The sequence below is a fragment of the Salvelinus namaycush genome, chromosome 12 (genome assembly GCF_016432855.1).
Source record: "Salvelinus namaycush isolate Seneca chromosome 12, SaNama_1.0, whole genome shotgun sequence".
NCBI classification, from domain to species: Eukaryota; Metazoa; Chordata; class Actinopteri; order Salmoniformes; family Salmonidae; genus Salvelinus; species Salvelinus namaycush.
In genome coordinates this window covers 2,321,158-2,343,722 of record NC_052318.1, presented here as the reverse complement: position 1 = coordinate 2,343,722, position 22,565 = coordinate 2,321,158, and the positions used below count along the sequence as shown (strand labels likewise).

General features: G+C 43.0%; 2 protein-coding genes across 3 annotated transcripts; one reads left to right on the top strand and one right to left on the bottom strand.

Moving 5' to 3' along the window:
* The first annotated feature begins 2,958 nt into the window (after window positions 1-2,958).
* On the top strand, window positions 2,959-4,367 carry znhit3 (zinc finger, HIT-type containing 3). Of its 2 annotated transcripts, none has more exons than XM_039005035.1 (5): window positions 2,959-3,145; window positions 3,456-3,493; window positions 3,648-3,716; window positions 3,931-4,008; window positions 4,166-4,367. In XM_039005035.1, the coding sequence occupies exons 1-5, from the start codon at window positions 3,078-3,080 to the stop codon at window positions 4,333-4,335; spliced, it is 423 nt and encodes a 140-aa protein (XP_038860963.1). In that variant the 5' UTR covers window positions 2,959-3,077; the 3' UTR covers window positions 4,336-4,367. The 2 variants fall into 2 exon arrangements, with proteins under 2 accessions (XP_038860963.1, XP_038860962.1); XM_039005034.1 differs by having other exon boundaries at window positions 2,962-3,145; window positions 3,928-4,008.
* LOC120056814 (unconventional myosin-XIX) lies at window positions 3,826-22,552 on the bottom strand. Its single transcript, XM_039005033.1, has 24 exons — window positions 22,273-22,552; window positions 20,030-20,183; window positions 19,558-19,706; window positions 19,148-19,261; window positions 18,762-18,894; window positions 18,543-18,612; window positions 18,364-18,466; window positions 16,554-16,650; window positions 16,197-16,273; window positions 15,994-16,084; window positions 15,631-15,799; window positions 15,214-15,287; window positions 14,634-14,755; window positions 13,946-14,059; window positions 13,431-13,607; window positions 12,728-12,868; window positions 12,487-12,594; window positions 12,192-12,262; window positions 11,757-11,836; window positions 9,966-10,126; window positions 8,330-8,459; window positions 6,547-6,632; window positions 5,808-6,134; window positions 3,826-5,575 (listed from the first exon to the last, which is right to left on the bottom strand). The coding sequence occupies exons 1-24, from the start codon at window positions 22,318-22,320 to the stop codon at window positions 5,462-5,464; spliced, it is 2,910 nt and encodes a 969-aa protein (XP_038860961.1). The 5' UTR covers window positions 22,321-22,552; the 3' UTR covers window positions 3,826-5,461.
* Between the last annotated feature and the right edge of the window lie 13 nt (window positions 22,553-22,565).

Below are 22,565 nucleotides of genomic sequence, written 5' to 3'. Positions count from 1 at the left end.
GTGACATCATCTGTTTACTTCAGCTTTTGCACCGTTGGTAGACTTCAATAGAGTACTAGCAATATTTGCCTCTCCTAAAATTATGGCAACAGACATTGAAAGATTTGCTTTTTTCGAAGAAGCACACTACGACCAATACGATTACTACAATCTAGCCGAATATTCATGTCACGCTGGTGGAAAAGGTAGAACCAAGAGAGAAATCGGACTGAACACCAATCGCCATATCCCTGCTGGACACGAGAGAAAAATTACTGAAAAATATCAAAACAGTGAACTCAAACGCAGGAGAACCAAAAGTTTATCATCTTGATGGACTCTGTGTCAGGTAATGTTGTAGCACTACGAAAGATATAGAAAATGTGATGAAAATTAAGCTGTTTTAGTGCGAACAATGTTGCGCATAAACATGTCTGTTCGTGTCTTTTTGCCTCTGCGCTGTTGTTGTTCTTGTCCAACTGCCATTTTAAGACGAACAAAGAACCGTGTGCATTGCATTGGGTGGAGTTTTTGACATTCTGGATCAACAGCAGTTATACCCAATAGCAAATGTAACTGTTGTTCATGTTGACCTTGAAAAATGAATATTATAGTTGATTTATGTATTTTATCTCCCTTCTATACAGATCTCAACCCTAGCTGAAGATTGAACTGGAACATGGTCCAAATTTGTATTTTTGCCGTTCCTGACCCTTCTGACCCAGAGAACGGAGTTGACTGTGACTGGCCTGCCAAGAAATGCACCTTGGCAGTTAGTTTCGAGTGCACTCCTTTTCCACACGTTGCACCCCTGTAACTGGACCTAACTGGTCTCCAGTTACAGCAGTGTGCAAGAATAAATGGTTTTAAATGGTTGAAGACCTCTCTAGGACTATTATGCTGTTATGATACTGTTTGGTTTAAAGTGTAAAAAGTACTGTGTTGTGAATAAAGAGATGATGATTTAAAAGAGGATTAAAGTTTACCCTCATTTATCTGATCTAAATACCTCTATGAAATACATCTTGCCTATTTTACCCATATTTTCTGTTCTTTTAGCAAAAAAAAGTAGTGTGTAGTTCCAGTAGTAGTAATTAACTACTGAAAATGATACCACAATTTGAATTTAGTTCAACTAGGCATACCACAAAGCTACCGCAAAATGTAATTAAATTACTAGTTGAACTATACTGAACAAAAATATAAAGGCAACAATTTCAACAATTTTACTGAGTTACAGTTCATATAAGGAAAACAGTCAATTGAAATAAATAAATTAGGCACTAATCTATGGATTTCACAACTGGGCGTGGGCCTGGGAGGGCATAGGCCCACCCACTGGGGAGCCAGGGCCAGCCAATCGGAATGAGTTTTTTTCCTCTCAAAAGGGCTTTACTACAGACAGAAATACTCCTGAGCTGTCTGGGTGGCTGGTCTCAGACGATCCCGCAGGTGAAGAAGCCGGATGTGGAGGTCCTGGGCTGGTGTGGATACACATGGTCTGCGGTTGTGAGGCAGGTTGGATGTACTGCCAAATTCTCTAAAACGATGTAGGAGGTGGCTTACGGTAGAGAAATTAACATTAAATTATCTGGCAACAGCTCTGGTGGACATTCCTGCAGTCAGCATGCCAATTCCACGCTCCCTCAAAACTTGAGACATCATTTTAGAGTGGCCTTTATTGTCTCCAGCACAAGGTCTCTTGATATGCCACACCTGTCAGGTGGATGGATTATCTTGGCAAAGTAGAAATGCTCACTAACAGGGATGTAAACAAATTTGTGCACAAAATTTGAGAAAAATAAGCTTTTTGTGCATATGGAACATTTCTGGGATCTTTTATTTCAGCTCATGAAACCTGGGACTGACACTTTACATGTTGCGTTTTATATTTTTGTTCAGTGTACACGTACTGTAGTTCACTACTCCCCATCACTGACAAATTTGGTATGAATCCCAAATGTAAGACAGTCACTTCACTCTCCATCTCCTCTCTCAGCCTCTTCACTTTATCTGTCTTTCCACTTCTTTCTCATTCATTTCTATCATTTCTCTTCACCAGTAAGACTTTTTTTCCCCCTCTCTAAGTCTTGCCAGTGCAACTGTCCTTGTGGCAGTTAGCCTAGTGTAACAGTATAGCTTCCGTCCCTCTCCTCGCCCCTAACCTGGACTCGAACCAGGGACCCTCTGCACACATCAAAAACAGCCACCCTCGAAGCATCGTTACCCATCACTCCACAAAAGCTGCGGCCCTTGCAGAGCAAGGAGAACAACTACTTCAAGGTCTCAGAGCAAGTGACGTCATCGATTGAAACGCTATTAGCGCGCACCCCGCTAACTAGCTAGCCATTTCACACCGGTTACACTAGCGGTTAAGAGCTTTGTGCCATTAACTGAAAAGTTGCTGGTTCAAAATCTGAGCCAGCAAGATGGAAAAATCTGCCGTTCTACCTATGAGTAAGGCAGTTAAATGTGGAAGACATATGCCAAGTCTAGGTCCTAAAGGCTTCTCAACAGCTTCTAGTCATAATACTCCTGAACAGCTAATCAAATGGCTACCCAGACTATTTGCATTGCCCCCCTCCTCCTCTCTCTTTTACTCTGTTTAAAATCTATGCATATTCACTTTAACTCTATCTACATGCACATATTACCTCAATTGCTCGTCTAACCGGTGCCCCCGCACATTGACTGTACCGGTACCCCTGTATATAGCCTCGCTACTGTTGTTTTACTGCTGCTCTTTAATTATTTTTTATTTGTTCTATTTTTTACTTAACACTTATTTTTCTTAAAACTGCATTGTTGGTTAAGGGCTTGTAAGTATTCGGCGCTTGTGTGACAAATAAAATGTGATTTGATTCAATTGAATGCATTCACCTGTGCAACAGACTACAGTAGGTATCCCCTCTACCCACGCTGGCCTGTAGGTGTCCCCTAAAGTATTGTTACCAGCGCGACTGGGCGGTACTTTCACCCCTGATTACGTCACGCTTCTTTTTTTACCAACATGTGTCTGTTTTGCTAGCTAGCTAGTTAGTAGTCGACGCGTTACAATTTTGTTCCCTGTTTATTTTGTTTAAAATATTACAATCAAAATGCAGATCTGCAATGTGTGCAGTGGAGAGACACCCAAATACCGGTGTCCGGCCTGTAGAATCAGATAGTGAGTATAATTTCTTATTGTTTGTACTTCTGCTGCAGATTTGTTTAAATTAAACAGCTAGCTATCGCTACTAAAGCGACAGCATTTATCTAGCTAACGTTAGCTAGCTAGCGTAACTAAAGCTACATAATTTAGCTAGCGCTAACATTACTAAGGCGACAGAATTTAGCTAGCTAACGTTACCAAAACTACAGGATTTAGCTAGCTAACTACCGTTACTAAAGCTACATTATTTAGCTAGCTACAAAACATGCATTATGATTTGTCTGTCATGTTGTTCCATATTATTTTTTTGTCCTTTGTTTTTCAGCTGCTCTCTCAGTTGTTACAAGACCCACAAGGCCAATGGTAAGAACGTTAGTTTTTCCATTATAGTAGTATCTAAAGTCTTGGAAGTGACTATCATTCATAAATAACTTTACACATGCCTATACAGTATATAGCAATAGCTGATAACACTTGTTTGTGACATGAGTCTACCATCATGTTTCCTTTTCCCCAGATACCTGCCAGCCCCTAAAACAGTCAGTGCCTCCTCCTGATCAAGACCTAAATGGAGCATACAGCAATGGTAGGACATGATGGTCAATGTTATACCTAGAATCTTCTCATCAATTCCCAGGAATGTACTCACTTTTGGTGAGATGTTCAGAAGTTGAACATTGCAGACAGAAATATGCTTTATTCGTTGGGACCCATTTCCTATCAGGTATCACATTTGTGTTTGAAGATCTGTATAAAAATACAGCAGTTTGATTATACACTCTGACTTTGTGTTTCAGCAGAGGATCCCTGGACCGTTGAAGATCTCCTTGATGATGACCATACAGATAGAGTACCACTTCAGAGGCTACGACTATTAGGTACTAAACACCTTTATTTCAGTTTGCACTCTGAACTTTTAAACCCCTTTAACTTACTGGGTATATAACTGTCATAGTTTCCACTAATACATTATTAATGGATGAATTGTGCTGTATGAAATGTTGTTCTGACACCTTTGTTTATGCTTCTCTACAGGCAAGTCGGAGGAGCTGAGAGAGCTGCTCCGAAACCCCCATCTCCGTCAGCTGATGCGCTCTTTGGACGCGGCCGACAGCAAAGCAGACGCCATTAAGACCGCAATGCAAGAGCCTCTGTTTGTTGAGCTATCAGATCAATGCTTGCAGATTGTTGAGAATAACTATTAAAATGTACTTGCAGACGAGAGTTGAGCAGAATACACACTGAGTCCATAATTCATGTTCACTTTTCAATTTGACAAAAACAATTAAATCCTCAGTTTCTTTGTAAATATACAAAACTGTATACCAATTTGTTAAATATTTATTTTAACTTGTCTGTGCAATACTGTAGTTCCAACTAGCTAAGTCAGATCTTTAAAAGGGTTCTTGGTACAGCTATATAAAACACCAAGTAGCTAGCTGTGTTTCATAACACATTTGATCTGGGTATGGTGTTGAATGCCCTTAAAAACAAACAACATTGTTTAGTCAGTTCAAAATAAAACATGATTATACAAAATAACAGTTACTCTAGTAGCAGATTGGGACAAGGTAGCAAAATACAGATCAAAGTATACAATCCTTTTCAGGCAAATAAACATATTAAGCAATGTGGCACATCAATGGTTCCTTTCAAATAAATACAGCAAAACATTGGTGTTTTTCTGTCATGCAGTTTGGTTTAACACTGAAGCGATCAGCAGCAAACTGGTTGACATTGATTATAAAGCTTGTTCAAAGACATACTATTCCCTTGTATGCAAAACACTGTAGTGTACCTCTTCTAATAATGAAGCTTGTGCCATAAAAATAGACTGGATTTGGTGTAAATTCCCAGCTTTCCCTTGATCTGTAGTTGACTTTGCTAAAATTACACTTAGATATGGTCTGTGAGCTCAAGTGTACGGAATACAGATTAAAAAAATGGAATGTGGTTTAAACATATTTCCCTCTGAAAACAGGCCTGTCAATAACTTAAAATGCAGCAATATCTCAAATTAAACATTACAAAAGGAGTACAAATATCCCAAAGGAACTGCTTCCCATAAATAAAAATTCCAAGTTCAACCCACAGTACATTCTTGAGTTGAACGCCACAGATTTTGAGAAAGGCACCCAAGTGGTCATAAAGCCTGAGACTTTCAACAATGATCAAATATTTCCAATATGGCAGCTAAAGCATGACAAAACTATTTCTCCTGGTCCATTTATCTCCATCTACAGTACTTATCAAAAAGGTACGGTTATATGATTGAGGCAGCTCACTTAAAAAAGTGCTGGATATAAGACAGGAACATAGAATGGATCCCACTCAGGTGCTCTCTAGCAGTATCTGGTTTAAGCCTGTCACTCCATCACGCTTGTGGTTTGGATGCAGATCAGCGTAGAGCAGTGGAGATCGCTGGTAGTGGAGCTTAATAGACCCCTAATGAAGTAGGAAAGGACCACAAACAACATTCACAATGGATTTGTACAGAAATTCAACAATACAGTATCACATGTGAATACAGGTGGGAATTGTCTGGTTGAGGGGGTAGACCTGGGTCAAATACATATTGTAAAAACTTTTTTTTTTAATGTATATTTGAGGTGCGCTCGACTTCGCTTGCCTCAAGTATTACAAATATTTGTCTGGAGGGGAGAGATAGTAGTCTTACCCTGGGCTGAGCCCTGATGGAGGCAACCCCCTGCTTGAATTGGTTGGTCTCCACCTTATACTCCCCGCTCCTGAAGCAGTGTCCGTTGAGGCAGGCCATGACAGAAATCATCTTCTGGAAGCCAGTAGCGGTCATGGACACAGTGATGGTGGGGGCTGAGGCCAGAGCCAAGCCCATGGGCCAGCCTCGCACCATGACGGGCTCCTGGATGTTGGAGAGCTGGACCGAGCCCCTGGCCCGGAGGATGGGGTCCAACTCTGGTGGCATAGCCTCCTGAAGATCCTCTGCGTCATCCAGCTCTGCCTCAGCCAGGGCGTCCATCAGCGCCTGCAACACGAGGACAAAGTCTATACAGTCACAACTCCTGTACTAGCTTTTCCTTCTTGCATGTCTGACAAGGACCATCACGATGAAAAAAAAAAAGACTTGATTTTGTTTTTAATGGGTATATGGTGTATTTTCTTTGAATGAAGCAACCGTTAGTATTTTAACATTTCTAAAATCAAATGAATTCATTCCTGTAGGAAAGGAGAAATTCCTACATAGAAGAAACCGACCACTTGAGTTAAACACTGTCCTAGAATTCAGACAGCGAGGATGAGAGCCACTGAATTCAAGAAAATCGTGCGTGCCTCCTATTTTAAATTTACCCTTTGTTTAACCAGGAACAATCCTTCAGGTTAAAAAAACATTTTGTGCGAGGGTGACCTAGCGAGAAGCCAGCAGGACTTCTACTCACCCTCCATTTCCTCCAGGACCTCTGGAGGACTATGGCTGCCCTGTGGCACCTCCGGACCGCTCTCCTGACCAGCCATGACCGCACCACTGCAGGAGGAAGGAGAAGCGATCAGATAACGATACAGCCACAGAATTAAAAAGAACACTATTACATCGTATCTCTATAGATCCACCACAGACAACCGTGCATTCTATACATGCACTATTTTATCTTAACAGCTGTGTCAAATGCTGTCATCTGTATAAAAAGGAACACTTTATCTGGATTAAAACATCGAGATCTGATCAACAAAAGGTATATCTACATATTAACATCAATGTGACTCAGAGGAAACATATGGTCACGGTGTTGTTCAGGTGAGCTTAAGTTGTTCTATTCCTTCATAAGGATTTAAGGACAGTAACCCGTAGTCATCTGAACAGGGTTGCAGGCTCTACCATCTGGTGCCTCTTGGCCAGACAGACAGGAACAGCCAGACCAAGACGGGCCCCCTAGACAGGAACAGTGACGCATTCCTAGGAGGGGTGCGTCACTTGAGTGGGTTGAGTCACTGACGTGATCTTCCTGTCTGGGTTGTGCCGTGGCGGAGATCTTTGTGGCCTTGTCTCAGGATGGTAAGTTGGTGGTTGAAGTTATCCCTCTAGTGGTGTGGTGGCTGTGCTTTGGCAAAGTGGGTGGGGTTATATCCTTCCTGTTTTGCCCTGTCCGGGGGTATCATCGGATTGGGCCAGTGTCTGCTGACCCCTCCTGTCTCAGCCTCCAGTATTTATGCTGCAGTAGTTTGTGTCGGGGGGCTACGGTCAGTCATATCTGGAGTACTTCTCCTGTCTTATCCGGTGTCCTGTGTGAATTTAAGTATGCTCTCTCTAATTCTCTCCTTCTTTCTCTCTCTCGGAGGACCTGAGCCCTAGGACCATGCCTCAGGACTACCTGGCATGACTCCTTGCTGTCCCCAGTCCACCTGGCCGTGCTGCTGCTCCAGTTTCAACTGTTCTGCCTGCGGCTATGGAACCCTGACCTGTTCACCAGACGTGCTACCTGTCCCAGACCTGCTGTTTTCAACTCTCTAGAGACAGCAGGAGCGGTAGAGATACTCTTAATGATTGTCTATGAAAAGCCAACTGACATTTACTCCTGAGGTGCTGACTTGTTGCACCCTCGACAACTACTGTGATTATTATTATTTGACCATGCTGGTCATTTATGAACATTTGAACATCTTGGCCATGTTCTGTTATAATCTCCAGCCGGCACAGCCAGAAGAGCACTGGCCACCCCTCATAGCCTGGTTCCTCTCTAGGTTTCTTCCTAGGTTCTGGCCTTTCTAGGGAGTTTTTCCTAGCCACCGTGCTTCTACACCTGCATTGCTTGCTGTTTGGGGTTTTAGGCTGGGTTTCTGTACAGCACATGTAAGGGCTATATGAATAAATTTGATTTGAACAGCCAGGCCAAGACAGGCCCCCTAGACAGGAACAGCCAGGTCAAGACAGGCCCCCTAGACAGGAACAGCCAGGTCAAGACAGGCCCCCTAGACAGGAACAGCCAGGCCAAGACAGGCCCCCTAGACAGGAACAGCCAGGCCAAGACGGGACACAGACAGGAACAGCCAGACCAAGACAGGTTACTGTTCATACAGCAGTGGAGCTGTGTGCCATGCAATGATCTCCATTTGCATAACAGAAGTGATGGCAGACCCAGTTGGAGCGAGGCCATTGTTACAGAGCGCTATACTGTGACCTCTCCCTCTCTCACAGACTGCTAGGGATTTAGGTCTTGACCTTACCTGCTTGGATCAGGGTGACGGCCCGTCTCATGGCGTGACGTCTGCGTTGTTTGTGCCTGCGCCAGCAGCACTGGATAGAGAAGGCCCTCTGGGAGCACACCCGGTTCCTGTGTTCCTCCAGCAGCTCCAGCTATAGATTAGATCAGTACTGAGGATTAGGCCTATCCCAGACTCAGCTCACAGTACACTGCTTTTAGAAAGGACAACTGTCTGGAGGCCACCTACGTTCATTCATAGTCCACAGGGGCCGAGCCCTCAGTCTGTTAGCCCCATAAAACATCCTATTAAATTCTACGGTCAGCCCACGGTGACAAAGGGTCTGCAGACTATCAGGTCTGCTTTGACCCTTCCCACTGGGCAGATGTCAGTTCAACATTTAGTTTTGATTTTAAGTTGTCAACTAACGTGAATTCAAGAAAACATTTGAACCATCTCATTGGATTTAGACTAAAAAAAAGACGTGTCCGAAATTCCTTTACGTTGATAACTTTTGCAAATCCAAATCAGTTTTCCATGTTGATTCAACGTCATCACATTGATGTTGTTGTTGTTGTTGAAAAGACGTGTAAACAATGTTGTTTCAACCAGTTTGTGCCCAGTGGGATGTTTTGAGTGTTTATGCTCCACGCAACAGTGTGACACTGTTACAGCGTATGGATTAGGGGCCTTAACATACGACTCACACTTACTACACTGAACAAAAATATAAAACGCAACATGTAAAGTGTTGGTCCCATCTTTCATGAGCTGAAATTTAAAAAATCCCAGAAATGTTCCATATGCACAAAAAGCTTATTTCTCTCATATTTTTGTGAACAACTTTGTTTACATCCCTGTTAGTGAGCATTTCTCATTTGCCAAGATAATCCATCCACCTGACTGGTGTGGCATATCAAGATGATGATTAAACAGCATGATCATTACACAGGTGCAGCTTGTGCTGGGGACAATAAAAGGCCACTAAAATGTGCAGATTTGCCAAACAAGACAATGCTACAGGTGTCTCAAGTTGAGGGAGCGTGTAATTGGCATACTGACTGTAGGAATGTCCACCAGAGCGGTTGCCAGAGAATTGAATGTTAATTTCTCCACCATAAGCCGTCTCCATCTTAGTTTTAAAGAATTTGGCAGTACGTCCAACTGGCCTCACAGCCGCAGACCATGTGTTACCACACCAGCCCAGGACCTCCACATCTGGCTTCTTCACCTATGGGATCGTCTGAGACCAGTCACTTGGGCAGCTGATGAAACGGAGGAGTATCTATGTCTGTAATAAAGCCCTTTTGTGGGGGAAAAAAACTCATTCTGATTAGCTGGGCCTGGCTCCCAAGTGGGTGGACCTGGCTCCCAAGTGGGTGGTCCTGGCTCCCAAGTGGAAGGCCTATGCCCTCCCAGGCCCACCCACAGCTGCACCCCTACCCAGTCATGTGAAATCCATAGATTAGGGCCTAATGAATTTATGGATTTCATCATATGAACTGTAACTCAGTTAAATCGTTCATTTTTGCATGTCGCGTTTATATTTTTGTTCAGTATACATAACTGGACGTCTCAAGAGTATTAAATCGCATTGATTTGATAAATCACAAAGGTTAATTCAACCAACTATGATGCTTCAGACCAACACAGCACTGACCATGGAATTAGTCAGGAACACTTTGGTCCTGCCGCAGTGCACCAGCGAGCTGCGGGTCTCGTTGTCGATATGGCGTGAGGCGTCGAGAGAGTGACTAAACACCACCCTGAGAATATCAGCCACAGCCGAACCAAGAGCGTCCTTGTTGTCCGCCTCCAATCCTGAGAGAGAGAGAGAAGGGTTAGAGACATAAACAGATTGACATCTATATGAAGGACTGCATATAGACACACACAGCAGAGTCCAACACATCTTACATGTCAATCCATGACACCGTAGTCTGCATGGTCCCGAAACACTGACCAGATTTCTAACCACAGCTGATATTTTGATTCAAGGTAGCACTTAAAATGGTTGCTTCAAGGTTAAAGTGAATGTTGTTGACCCATTTGGTTTCAACTGCCAAACCACACAATGAATGCCCTTTGTGTATAAACACTTGATGGCATGCCTGTAAACCATGGTATGAGGCAAAACTATGTAGATGTTGAGAGCATACCACGGTATTTAGGTTCTAGAGCTATAAAGTGTCACCCCATAACAATGGACAATTAGCATAACACATATTTCCGTTTTGGAATACAACCAAACAGCGTCAACTTGACAGCGGGACAGATAATTCATTTTGACAGCAAGTCAATAGCCGGTGGGGAACGTCAGAGAAGGAAATAGCACAGCATGCAATGAAGAAATTGCTTAAGCATGCGTTTACCTGAGAGATTATAAAATAGTTGGAAACATATTTTAGAAAAGTCAACTCTAAGGAGCTTTCAGAGTAGGAGGGGAGAGTACAGGATCAACTCTAAGGACAGGAGAGCAGAGAGAAAAGAAGAGAGCCATCAGCAAGAGAAAACAAAGATATCAGAATGAATACAGCAGGGGGGTTCTGCTAAAACTACTGACCATGCATATGAGAGTATGAAAGAGTTCCCTATTCAACGGTTTGTTTTCTTTGGAGTTATAGTGCCTTCAAAAAAGTATTCATACCCCTTGACTTATTCCATATTGTGTGGCGTTACAGCCTGAATTCAACATTTATTAAATAAACTGTATATAGAGCTTTTCACACCTGGATCGTGCAACATTTGCCCATTATTCTATTCAAAATTCTTCAGGGTCTGTCCAATTGGTTGTTGATCATTGCTAGACAACCATTTTCAGGTCTTGACATAGATTTTCAAGCAGATTTAAGTCAAAACTATAATAATTCGTCCACTCAGGAACAGTCTTCTTTGTAAGCAACTCCAGTGTCGATTTGGCCTTGTGTTTTAGGTTATTGTCCTGCTGAAAGGTGAATTCATCTCCCAGTGTCTGGTTGAAAGCAGCCTCAACCAGGTTCTCTTTCAAGATTTTGCCTGTGCTTAGCTCCATTCCGTTTCTTTTTCATCCTGAAAACCTCCCCAGTCCTTAACGATTACAAGCTTACCCATAACATGATGCAGCTACCACTATACTTGAAAATATAGAGAGTGGTACTCAGTAAAGTGTTGTATTGGATTTGACCCAAACATAACACTTTGTATTCAGGACAAAAAAGTAATTTCTTTGTCACATTTTGTGCATTATTACTTTAGTGCCTTTTTGCAAACAGGATACATGTTTTTATTCTGTATAGGCTTCCTTCTTTTCACTCTGTCAAATAGATTAGTATTGAGAAGTAACCACAATGTTGTTGATCCATCCTCAGTTCTCCTATCTCATCGATTTAAAAAACAAAAAACAGAGTTAGTCACCATTGGCATAACGCCACCAAACACTACTACAGTACACGTCTCCTGATGTCAGACTTACCTTGTTCACCAGCTCCTTGAGAAAACCATGTCAAGTTGGAAATCAGTCCATAACGCTGTGTGAAACTCGTATAGGGAATTCTGCACAGAGAAACAAAAACAAAGTGAGATGGAAAGCGGCGGGCTAAATCAAGAGATTTTGTTCAGTATAACCCTCGTCTTTCTGGGTCAGTGGTACTGATGACAGTGCCTCTTGTGAAAGGGATCTGCTCTCTATAGTATTGCAAAAATCCAGAAAACCAGGTTGGAAGATCCCTGGAATCAGGAGGGAATAAGCAAGAAATCCAGAAAACCAGGTTGGAAGATCCCTGGAATCAGGAGGGAATAAGCAAGAAATCCAGACTCCTCCAACCAGGACTTCTGGACAACCTGGGAAAGTTACTTGAAATTTGACACCCCTAACTCTGTACAATACACCATCTCCCTCTGACCTTACCTTATTGGAAAGCCTGCTGCACTGATGTGTATGGTCTCTACAATCCCACAGGCCTCCAGTTGCATAATGACCTAACAACGAGTCATAAAATATAGCTTTATAAGAGAGAGTTGAAATAATACGATTTGCCTAGTGACCAATATCTGAGTTATCAATTGCACATTTCATTTTCCAGTTATCAAATGTCACGATTGTGTTCCAAGAAGATAAAAAACCATCTACTGAACAAAGACGTGATGATGATTCAGGCGTTTTCATCGCTTGTTACCGCGTCAAAGCAGTCTCTTTCTCCTACCTCCTCCTTTTTGAAGGTGAGAGGCCTGCAGTCTGTGTTGGGCTTGATGCAGCGGGTGTAGTGAGGAGTGGTGCTGTGTAGAATCTTCATGAGGCTCTCCAGAGAGTTCTATAGGGAGACAAAACCATCCATAACATATGGAACAAGAGGCTCTGAGGAATTCCAGAACAAGTGAATACCACAAAAAAAGAGATCAAGAATACAACAGAAGGATTCCTAACATCTAGGGTGTTTGCCTCACCTTGAACTTGGAGACCACAGTGACCACTTGTCTGAGTCCCCTGGTGCCTTGACCCACTGGGTCTCTGTCGGCAAACAGCTGGTGAAGCAGAGGGTTCTCAGACTTCTTTAGCAGGTGGATTAGTTCTGGGGGCACTGGGTCCTATATGAAGGGAGAAAAGTGCTTTTAGTGTGAATCTTCTCGTGAAATTAAGTCTTGCAATGTCCTTTGGCTTATGAAGTTACAGTGCATTCAGATAGTGAAGGGGTGTGAATACTTTCTCCACATGTAAATTGGATTGCAGTTGTTTATTTTTAATACATTTGCAAAAAAATAATAATTTGCTTTGTCATTACAGTGTTTAGATTTTTATTTATTTATTTATTTTATGTAATCCATTGTAGAATAAGGCTGTAACTTAACAAAATGTGGAAAAAGTCAAGGGGTCTGAATACACTGTATGTTTGTTGTTAATTAAGTCTCCTCGTGAAGTTAAGTCTTGCAATGTCTTCTGGCTATGAAGTATGTAGGGCTAGCATCTTTCACAGACTTCCATACAGTAGTGTATGACTGGACCAAACATGTCAGTTATCTTTCACAGACTTCCATACAGTAGTGTGTGACTGGACCAAACATGTCAGTTATCCATTAGAATATCGGTACAGGCGGGTCTCGTAACTATGAAATGATTAGCAGCACCTTCCACAGCATTGTTCCGACGTACCTTGTTCTTCTCCATCATGCCTTCTATCTGGTAGGAGACTTTGCCAGCGTAGTGAGCCACAGTGAAGTGGGGCTGCTTGCTGAACTTGTCCCAGCTCATACTGCCGTTGTCAGACAGCTCTTTCTCCAGACGAACCCTGAACTGCTTGGCGTCGGACGCTCGGTTGAGAAGGCATTCCTGAATGGATGGATGGGTTAACAGACAGAAAACATGAGAGTAACATAAATAACCAAAGAGCTTGATATATTGTTTCTGTACAAAAAAATTAACTTTATAAAAATAAAAAAAAGGTAGCTCTAATGCAGTATTCTAGACCGGTGGATCCCAACTCCGGTCCTCCAGTACCCCCAACAGTACATATTTTTGTTGTGACCCCGGACAAACACAACTGATTCTACTTGTCAACTAATCATCAAACCCATGTCGAATCAGGTGTTTCTGTCCAGCGCTACAACAGAAATGTGTGCTGTTGGGGATACTGGAGGACCGGAGTTGGGATCCACTACTGTACACACCTCATTGAGGAGAGAGAACACTCCAGTGGGGATGCCCTCGATCAGATCCAGACAACCCTGGTTGTCCTGGTATTTAACAAACGACCACTCCAACCCTTCTGAGACGTACTCCTCCTAAGGGTGAGAGACTTCACTGTTGAGCACTAGATAACCAAGACAACACTAGATCACCAAGACAACACTAGATCACCAAGACAACACTAGATCACCAAGACAACACTAGATCACCAAGACAACACTAGATCACCAAGACAACACTAGATCACTAAGACAACACTAGATCACTAAGACATTTTCTTATGCTCCAAAGTGTTACACACCCTCTGGCTCATTCAGAATTGGAACATCTAGTTCTGTCACGCGGTCCAGTTCTGTCACGGTCCAGTTCTGTCACGGTCCAGTTCTGTCACGGTCCAGTTCTGTCACGGTCCAGTTCTACACAGGTTAGCGCCCTAAGACCGGAGGCTAGAGCCGTACAGCCCCCAAAACAACTCTGGACCTCGAAGCCAGTTTCACTGCTTTTTTCTCTTCTTCCATTGTTCAATTAATAAATCAGGGTAGAACAGAAAAGTAGGAGGCTCTGGACTTCGTAGGGTCAGAGTTGAATACCCCTGATGTTCAGGGTAAACTAGAAAAACACAGTTCGCTATTTCAACTTGGAAAATGTTAAATTTAGCTTAACAGCTACCTGTTGGGCTTTGAGATAGTGGGCTACAAAGTGCTGCTGCAGTTTCTCGTTGGCGTAGTTGATGCATAGCTGTTCTAGGTTGTTGAACTGAAAACACTCAAAACCATAAACATCCAGCAGACCTGGAGACAGAGAGAGACAGACAGAGAGAGAGACAGACAGAGAGAAAGAGAGACAGAGAGAAAGAGAGACAGACAGAGAGAGAGAGACAGAGACAGACAGAGAGAGACAGACAGAGACAGACAGAGAGAGAGACAGAGAGAGACAGAGAGAGAGACAGAAAGAGACAGAGAGAGACAGAGAGAAAAGAGTGAGCGAGACAGAAAGAGACAGAGAGAGACAGAGAGAAAAGAGTGAGCGAGACAGAAAGAGACAGAGAGAGACAGAGAGAGACAGAGAGAGAGAAGAAACGTAATAAATGCTATTTAGCAGACGTTTTATCAAACTCACTATACCAGTGTAATTACAAAGGAAAAGTTAACCAAAAATAGGACAGGTTCAGCTTAACCAGAGTGACAAGTAAACAAAGGATTCATTTTTAATATGGGAGAGATTACGTAATAGTAAACGACCTATTTACCTATGAAATTACACCAGGTAGAGTTGTCTGCACATATGCTGTCGTTGATGAACGTAACCAACCATTCAAATAATCTGTTCGGAAAAATTTTAAAATTAAAAGATTAACATTCAGTACACATTACACAAATGGCTGATTCCTTTGTAGTTACAGTACACATTAAAAGGGTGTGATATTTTCAGAATGAAGTTGATGAGGGCGAGGACAGGTAAGTCTTTCATCCCAACAGACAAGAGCTGGACCTCAGCCCAAACGCATGCTTCTAATAAGTATTCACTCTCAGAATCTACTTTAGGAAAAAATAAAGTACTCAAAATCACAACCTGGTTCAGATCTGAATATTTAAGACAGATTTTTTACATAGGAGTGATTATAAGAGGTTATGAAGGAAATGTGTCCTCTGTTGGTCTGACTCACTGTGCATAGATGACCTTTGCGAGGCAGTCCCTCCTGACACTGCAGTCTGCCAGGGAGCAGGGCTTGAAGAGAGCACTCTGCTTCCCTGCCCTCAGGGTCCGTACCCTGAGGCATGTCTGCAGTTCCTCCACCGGGACACACAGCAACGATGCACAACGCTGCATAAAGTCTATAAGACAGGAGGGCTCATGTAAAAACGGTCTTCAAATTGGATTGATTAATTGATTGTTGAGACCACGTTGGGAGCTGAACTGATGTCTAAAAGGTTTGAGAACGGAGTCAGACAACAGTTTAAATTGAACTGAATTGAAGTCTAAAACGCCAGAATGGAAAGTTGATCTAGCGTAATATCAGATTAAATACCTTTGGATTTCTCCTCGAGGTCACAGGGTTGCGATTCATCCGTGGCAGAACAGAAAGTCACGTTCCCCAACTGCAGAAGACCTGCTAGTATCTGTTAAGACAACAGGAAGTTGTGGTAGAAATACATTTAGGAGTGATTATGTGGAGACAGTACATAAATCTTCCTTGGAATCATTTAAGTGATTTAGTTTAAATCATTCTACCCTAAACATATGTCCCTGCTTCTCTGCATTGATGCCAAGGTGTACCATAGCCTCTACAGTCTCATCAAAACAATCCTCTGCAAAACAAGAAGACGAAGAAGAGAAAAGAGAAGAAGAAGACAAAGCGAAGAAGAAGACAAAGCGAAGAAGAAGACAAAGCGAAGAAGAAGACAAAGCGAAGAAGAAGACAAAGCGAAGAAGAAGACAAAGAGAAGAAAAAGAGCAAAATCAGAAAATGGGAACATTGACCTGAATAGAATAAAAATACATGGTACCTTTACATTCAATACATGCAACCAATTAGAAGCTATTTGTTGTCAATCCCCTGGCTGGAGGATGAGGACACAACAAACGTACCTTCCAATGTCTTCTCAGCATTTGGAAGCCAGGCAAAATGTTGGTCATGTGACATCTTCCACTCCTTCCTCTGCTCATCGCTGCCTCCTGTCATCATCTGAATAGAAGGACAATATACACTGCTCAAAAAAATAAAGGGAACACTTAAACAACACAATGTAACTCCAAGTCAATCACACTTCTGTGAAATCAAACTGTCCACTTAGGAAGCAACACTGATGGACAATACATTTCACATACTGTTGTGCAAATGGAATAGACAAAAGGTGGAAATTATAGGCAATTAGCAAGACACCCCCAATAAAGGAGTGGTTCTGCAGGTGGTGACCACAGACCACTTCTCAGTTCCTATGCTTCCTGGCTGATGTTTTGGTCACTTTTGAATGCTGGCGGTGCTTTCACTCTAGTGGTAGCATGAGACGGAGTCTACAACCCACACAAGTGGCTCAGGTAGTGCAGCTCATCCAGGATGGCACATCAATGCGAGCTGTGGCAAGAAGGTTTGCTGTGTCTGTCAGCGTAGTGTCCAGAGCATGGAGGCGCTACCAGGAGACAGACCAGTACATCAGGAGACATGGAGGAGGCCGTAGGAGGGCAACAACCCAGCAGCAGGACCGCTACCTCCGCCTTTGTGCAAGGAGGAGCAGGTGGAGCACTGCCAGAGCTCTGCAAAATGACCTCCAGCAGGCCACAAATGTGCATGTGTCTGCTCAAACGGTCAGAAACAGACTCCATGAGGGTGGTATGAGGGCCCGACGTCCACAGGTGGGGGTTGTGCTTACAGCCCAACACCGTGCAGGACGTTTGGCATTTGCCAGAGAACACCAAGATTGGCAAATTCGCCACTGGCGCCCTGTGCTCTTCACAGATGAAAGCAGGTTCACACTGAGCACATGAGCACGTGACAGACGTGACAGAGTCTGGAGACGCCATGGAGAACGTTCTGCTGCCTGCAACATCCTCCAGCATGACCGGTTTGGCGGTGGGTCAGTCATGGTGTGGGGTGGCATTTCTTTGTGGGGCCGCACAGCCCTCCATGTGCTCGCCAGAGGTAGCCTGACTGCCATTAGGTACCGAGATGAGATCCTCAGACCCCTTGTGAGACCATATGCTGGTGCGGTTGGCCCTGGGTTCCTCCTAATGCAAGACAATGCTAGACCTCATGTGGCTGGAGTGTGTCAGCAGTTCCTGCAAGAGGAAGGCATTGATGCTATGGACTGGCCCGCCCGTTCCCCAGACCTGAATCCAATTGAGCACATCTGGGACATCATGTCTCGCTCCATCCACCAACGCCACGTTGCACCACAGACTGTCCAGGAGTTGGCGGATGCTTTAGTCCAGGTCTGGGAGGAGATCCCTCAGGAGACCATCCGCCACCTCATCAGGAGCATGCCCAGGCGTTGTAGGGAGGTCATACAGGCACGTGGAGGCCACACACACTACTGAGCCTCATTTTGACTTGTTTTAAGGACATTACATCAAAGTTGGATCAGCCTGTAGTGTGGTTTTCCACTTTAATTTTGAGTGTGACTCCAAATCCAGACCTCCATGGGTTGATAAATTTGATTTCCATTGATAATTTTTGTGTGATTTTGTTGTCAGCACATTCAACTATGTAAAGAAAAAAGTATTTAATAAGAATATTTCATTCATTCAGATCTAGGATGTGTTATTTTAGTGTTCCCTTTATTTTTTTGAGCAGTGTATATATCACACACTAAATGTATTGACGTGTACAGAGGCCAGGCACACACACACAAGATATTACTTAACTTATAAACATTAACTTAGAATTCATCTTTTAACTTGCCTGGTAGAATATGTGAAAGTTTCTCTCATTAGCCGGTTGTCCAGCTACCCTGGTCTTCTCCAGTAGGTATGTTTGCACTGACGCCCCCACAAGCAGCTGAGACCTGGACAGATGACAAAGACATTTGACCACTTGGCTAAACAGGACTGATCTAGAATCAGATACACAACCAGACATACCGGTTAAGCTGGAGCTGGATGTACTTTCCAAAACGGCTGCTGTTGCTGTTTCGTAAGGTGCAGGCGTTGCCTATATAAATAGGGGCCCAGTAAATAAACAGAGCATGGAATGAGCACATACAGCAACAACAACAATTGTTGATGATTGCGTAAAAAAAAAAAAAGAGAAGAAAAAAAAGGGGGTTGATATTAGAAACTAAAAATGGTTTCCAGTCTCACCAAAAGCCTCCATGATGGGGTTGGAGTCCAGTACCCTCTTCTCTATCCTCTCCACGGTGTCCTGACTCTTCAGCAGAGAGGAAGACGCTGCTACCGTGGCATAGTACTTCATAAGGCAACGAGAGGTCCATGTCTGGCCAAGAACAAAGAGACAGTGATTTGAAATAATTCAAGGTACTTTTAAAAACAAACTGTTAAAACTTCCATTATTGATACTTCATAACAGTTTAATAAAGGACCGTAGACATTTATATCCACCATTATTGATACTTCACAACAGTGTAATAAAGGACCGTAGACATTTTATATCCACCATTATTGATACTTCACAACAGTGTAATAAAGGACCGTAGACATTTATATCCACCATTATTTATTAAGTTTACCTTTCCTGCTCCGCTCTCTCCGCTGACCACCAGAGACTGGTTCACGGGCTCCACCTGGCCTTGTACGTTTCTGTAGGCCTCCTCCGCAACGATGAAGATGTGGGGTTTGGACTCCTGGACAGACAAAGAAAAAATATTAGAGACAGTTGTAGAATTCATGAAATGGGACTCCTTTCTGTCAGCATTGACCCTTCCCTATGTTTTTAAACTATTAAAACACGAATTTACCCAACAAACTTTGTTTCATGTGTTACAGTCATGTTACAGTAACTTGGCACGAAAATTAAATCTAGTAGACAGTGTTTGTAGATGTGTGTATGTATGTATGTATGTATGTATGTATGTATGACATGCTATAAACCAAAAGGCCATGATAACACCACTGAAACATGCTAATGGTTGTACAGTACCTGTGGCTGTGGAGCACAATGGTACTCCTTCATCACATCCAAGGAGTAGAGGTCAGGGACTGGCTGGAAAGGGTTGAGGGCCACCAGGGTACAGCCAGCATGGGTGTAGAAAACCTTCGCCCTGTACCTGGCTTGTAGGCATTTCAGCACTAACCACAGAAAAACACAGGGATTTACACACGGAACACACAGGGATTTACACAGAAAAACACAGGGATTTACACAGAAAAACACACAGGGATTTACACAGAAAAACACAGGAATTTACACAGAAAAACACAGGGATTTACACATGAAATAACAAGAAAACAGAAAGTCTAAACTAGTAGCTATAATAACATGTTCAAAAAGGAACCATCATTTAAAGTCCCTCGGAAATGTCAGTTCCAGGTCCAAAGCGAAACAAGCTTGACTGCTGGTGAGTCATGTCTGGCTCTCTCCAACACAGAGGTAGCCATGGCTTCGGGCCTACCTGTTGTTGGGGTCACGGGGTTGACTTTGGTGAGGTCATCGTAAGTGTGCAGTTGGCCCTCGTCTATGAGGAAGGCCTTGACCTCTCCCTCCAGTGAGTCATTCAGAGACTTCCTGTGAGCATGTCCAGACTTCTTCCTGACTCCTCCTTTCACCTGTGGTAAGCAAGGGAGAGAAGACCAGGGTAAACACCAGCGGCCTGTACTATTCCACAGGAATGCAGGTCTGTATCATAACAGGCGTTAGCATTAAATGAGGGCTTTGCACTGAGATTAATCTAATAAGACTTAACAATTTCCACTGAACATTTTACAAAAACACATTTACTTTAACAGTGCAGATGCAAAGTTTTGCAAAGTTTGCAAACCGTCATTCTGTTACCAAACGTAGCATCTGCACTGTTCTTCAAGTAAACGTGTTTTTGTAAAATGTTCAGTGGTAATTGTTAAGAGTAGTACTTGTGCATAGTTGTATGATTAATTTATCTTTTAAATCATTGTTTTTTGTGACATAGACTGGCCTACGGGACAAAACAGACTGGCCTACGGGACAAAACAGACTGGCCTAGGGGACAAAACAGACTGGCCTAGGGGACAAAACAGACTGGCCTAGGGGACAAAACAGACTGGCCTAGGGGACAAAACAGACTGGCCTAGGGGACAAAACAGACTGGCCTAGGGGACAAAACAGACTGGCCTAGGGGACAAAACAGACTGGCCTAGGGGACAAAACAGACTGGCCTAGGGGACAAAACAGACTGGCCTACGGGACAAAACAGACTGGCCTACGGGACAAAACAGACTGGCCTACGGGACAAAACAGACTGGCCCAGGGGACAAAACAGACTGGCCTAGGGGACAAAACAGACTGGCCTACGGGACAAAACAGACTGGCCTACGGGACAAAACAGACTGGCCTACGGGACAAAACAGACTGGCCTACGCGACAAAACAGACTGGCCTACGCGACAAAACAGACTGGCCTACGCGACAAAACAGACTGGCCTACACACAAAACAGACCGGCCTACGCGACAAAGACAAAACAGACCGGCCTACGGGACAAAGACAAAACAGACCGGCCTACGCGACAAAGACAAAACAGACCGGCCTACGGGACAAAGACAAAACAGACCGGCCTACGGGACAACGACTAACTGCACCACAGCTTCTGTCAGGAGACTACAAAAACAGTTGTAGGTTAAGTCTATTTACATTCAACAAAATAAACATTTAATCTCCAGCTACCTTGTTTATCCTAAGTGTCTAGTTAGTGTGTTCTCTAGACATCTTTATTGGATTGGTTAAATCCTACCAAATGTTTGAAATGGTGCCCAGTTAAATATACCTCTTTAGTCTGGCAACAGATGCATGAAATATGTGCACTTTGCATACAAAGTGTGCGGAGGCTTATTTTTTTTTTTTATGTACATACCATCAGCATTGTCGTGATACAATTGTTTTACCTTATCATAACAAAACAATCATGATCTATTTACGTTTTTATTTGTCATGTGAAACTTTGCAAAATTGTGTGTAGCTTCAAAACACGTTTTTAAAAAAAGCTATGTTACTCATGAAATGTTCGTTGAGCACTAGATAGCATAAAAGTATGAGGCAATAATGGGGTGCATTTTTTGCTCCGTTGTCAATGTTTAAATGTTTGTATTCAATTGTTTGTAACAAGTGATGATTGCATGCCACCAATTGAAAACTGTCAGTAAAAAGGTTGAAAATAACTGTCTTGGAGATCTTTCAAAAGCCTGAATGAAGCCAACTCTAGATTATCGAATTTTGTAAATTCTATGAAATTGAGGAGATTCATGACAGTTACAGATTAACTGTTACATATTAGCACACGAGTTACACAGGTGTGGCAACGGCTAGGCATGTTACTACTCTAGACCAGAGTTTCCCAATCTCTGTCCGGCCCCCCGGTTTGCCCTAACACTACACAGCTGATTCAAATAATCAAAGCTTGGTGATGAGTTGGTTATTTGAATCAGCTGCTGGGGAAAAGAAAAAGAAAAAAGTTTGGGAAACCTGGTGTAGACAATATTTATTTATGTAACGCTACACTCTGCTGAACAAGCCCCTTTACTCAGAACAGTATCAATGCAAGATAAAGCCGACTTTAGTTAATAATACGGTCAGACGTCGATTCTTTGAGAGATTTGGAAATCATTAAAACACTTTATATACTACTAACTACCAAAGTGTTCAAAAGGCCCACTGTTGTCGCCTACCTTTTCCCCATGTCCATTTCCTATGCGCTGACTCTTCTCAGAATTCATGGATTTGGAAGTTGTCCCGCCGCCCTTGCGAAGAGTAGAAAAAGCGATGCTGTTGATCAAGGAGTTTTTTTCTTGACACCAGGCAAAAGTGAATCAGACTTTTATATAGTTTAGACGTGTAGGATCCATAGTCTGTCTGACTATTCCGCCGCCATTTGACATGGGATGTGAAACTTTCCCTATCCCTCTGTCATAAAATTCCACAGTGAAGGACAAAAACGCTTAACCCGCCTCGTTTTGCTCAC

Excerpts from the sequence above, each read along its gene's own strand:
- znhit3 (XM_039005034.1), top strand. The coding sequence starts at position 3,078 with ATGCAGATCTGCAATGTGTGCAGTGGAGAGACACCCAAATACCGGTGT. Across the intron at positions 3,146-3,455 it reads CCGGCCTGTAGAATCAGATA|CTGCTCTCTCAGTTGTTACA; the intron begins GTGAGTATAATT and ends TTTGTTTTTCAG. Across the intron at positions 3,494-3,647 it reads CAAGACCCACAAGGCCAATG|ATACCTGCCAGCCCCTAAAA; the intron begins GTAAGAACGTTA and ends CCTTTTCCCCAG.
- LOC120056814 (XM_039005033.1), bottom strand. The coding sequence starts at position 22,320 with ATGAATTCTGAGAAGAGTCAGCGCATAGGAAATGGACATGGGGAAAAG. Across the intron at positions 15,800-15,993 it reads CCTCGAGGAGAAATCCAAAG|ACTTTATGCAGCGTTGTGCA; the intron begins GTATTTAATCTG and ends CCTGTCTTATAG. Across the intron at positions 12,263-12,486 it reads TCACCTTCAAAAAGGAGGAG|GTCATTATGCAACTGGAGGC; the intron begins GTAGGAGAAAGA and ends ACTCGTTGTTAG.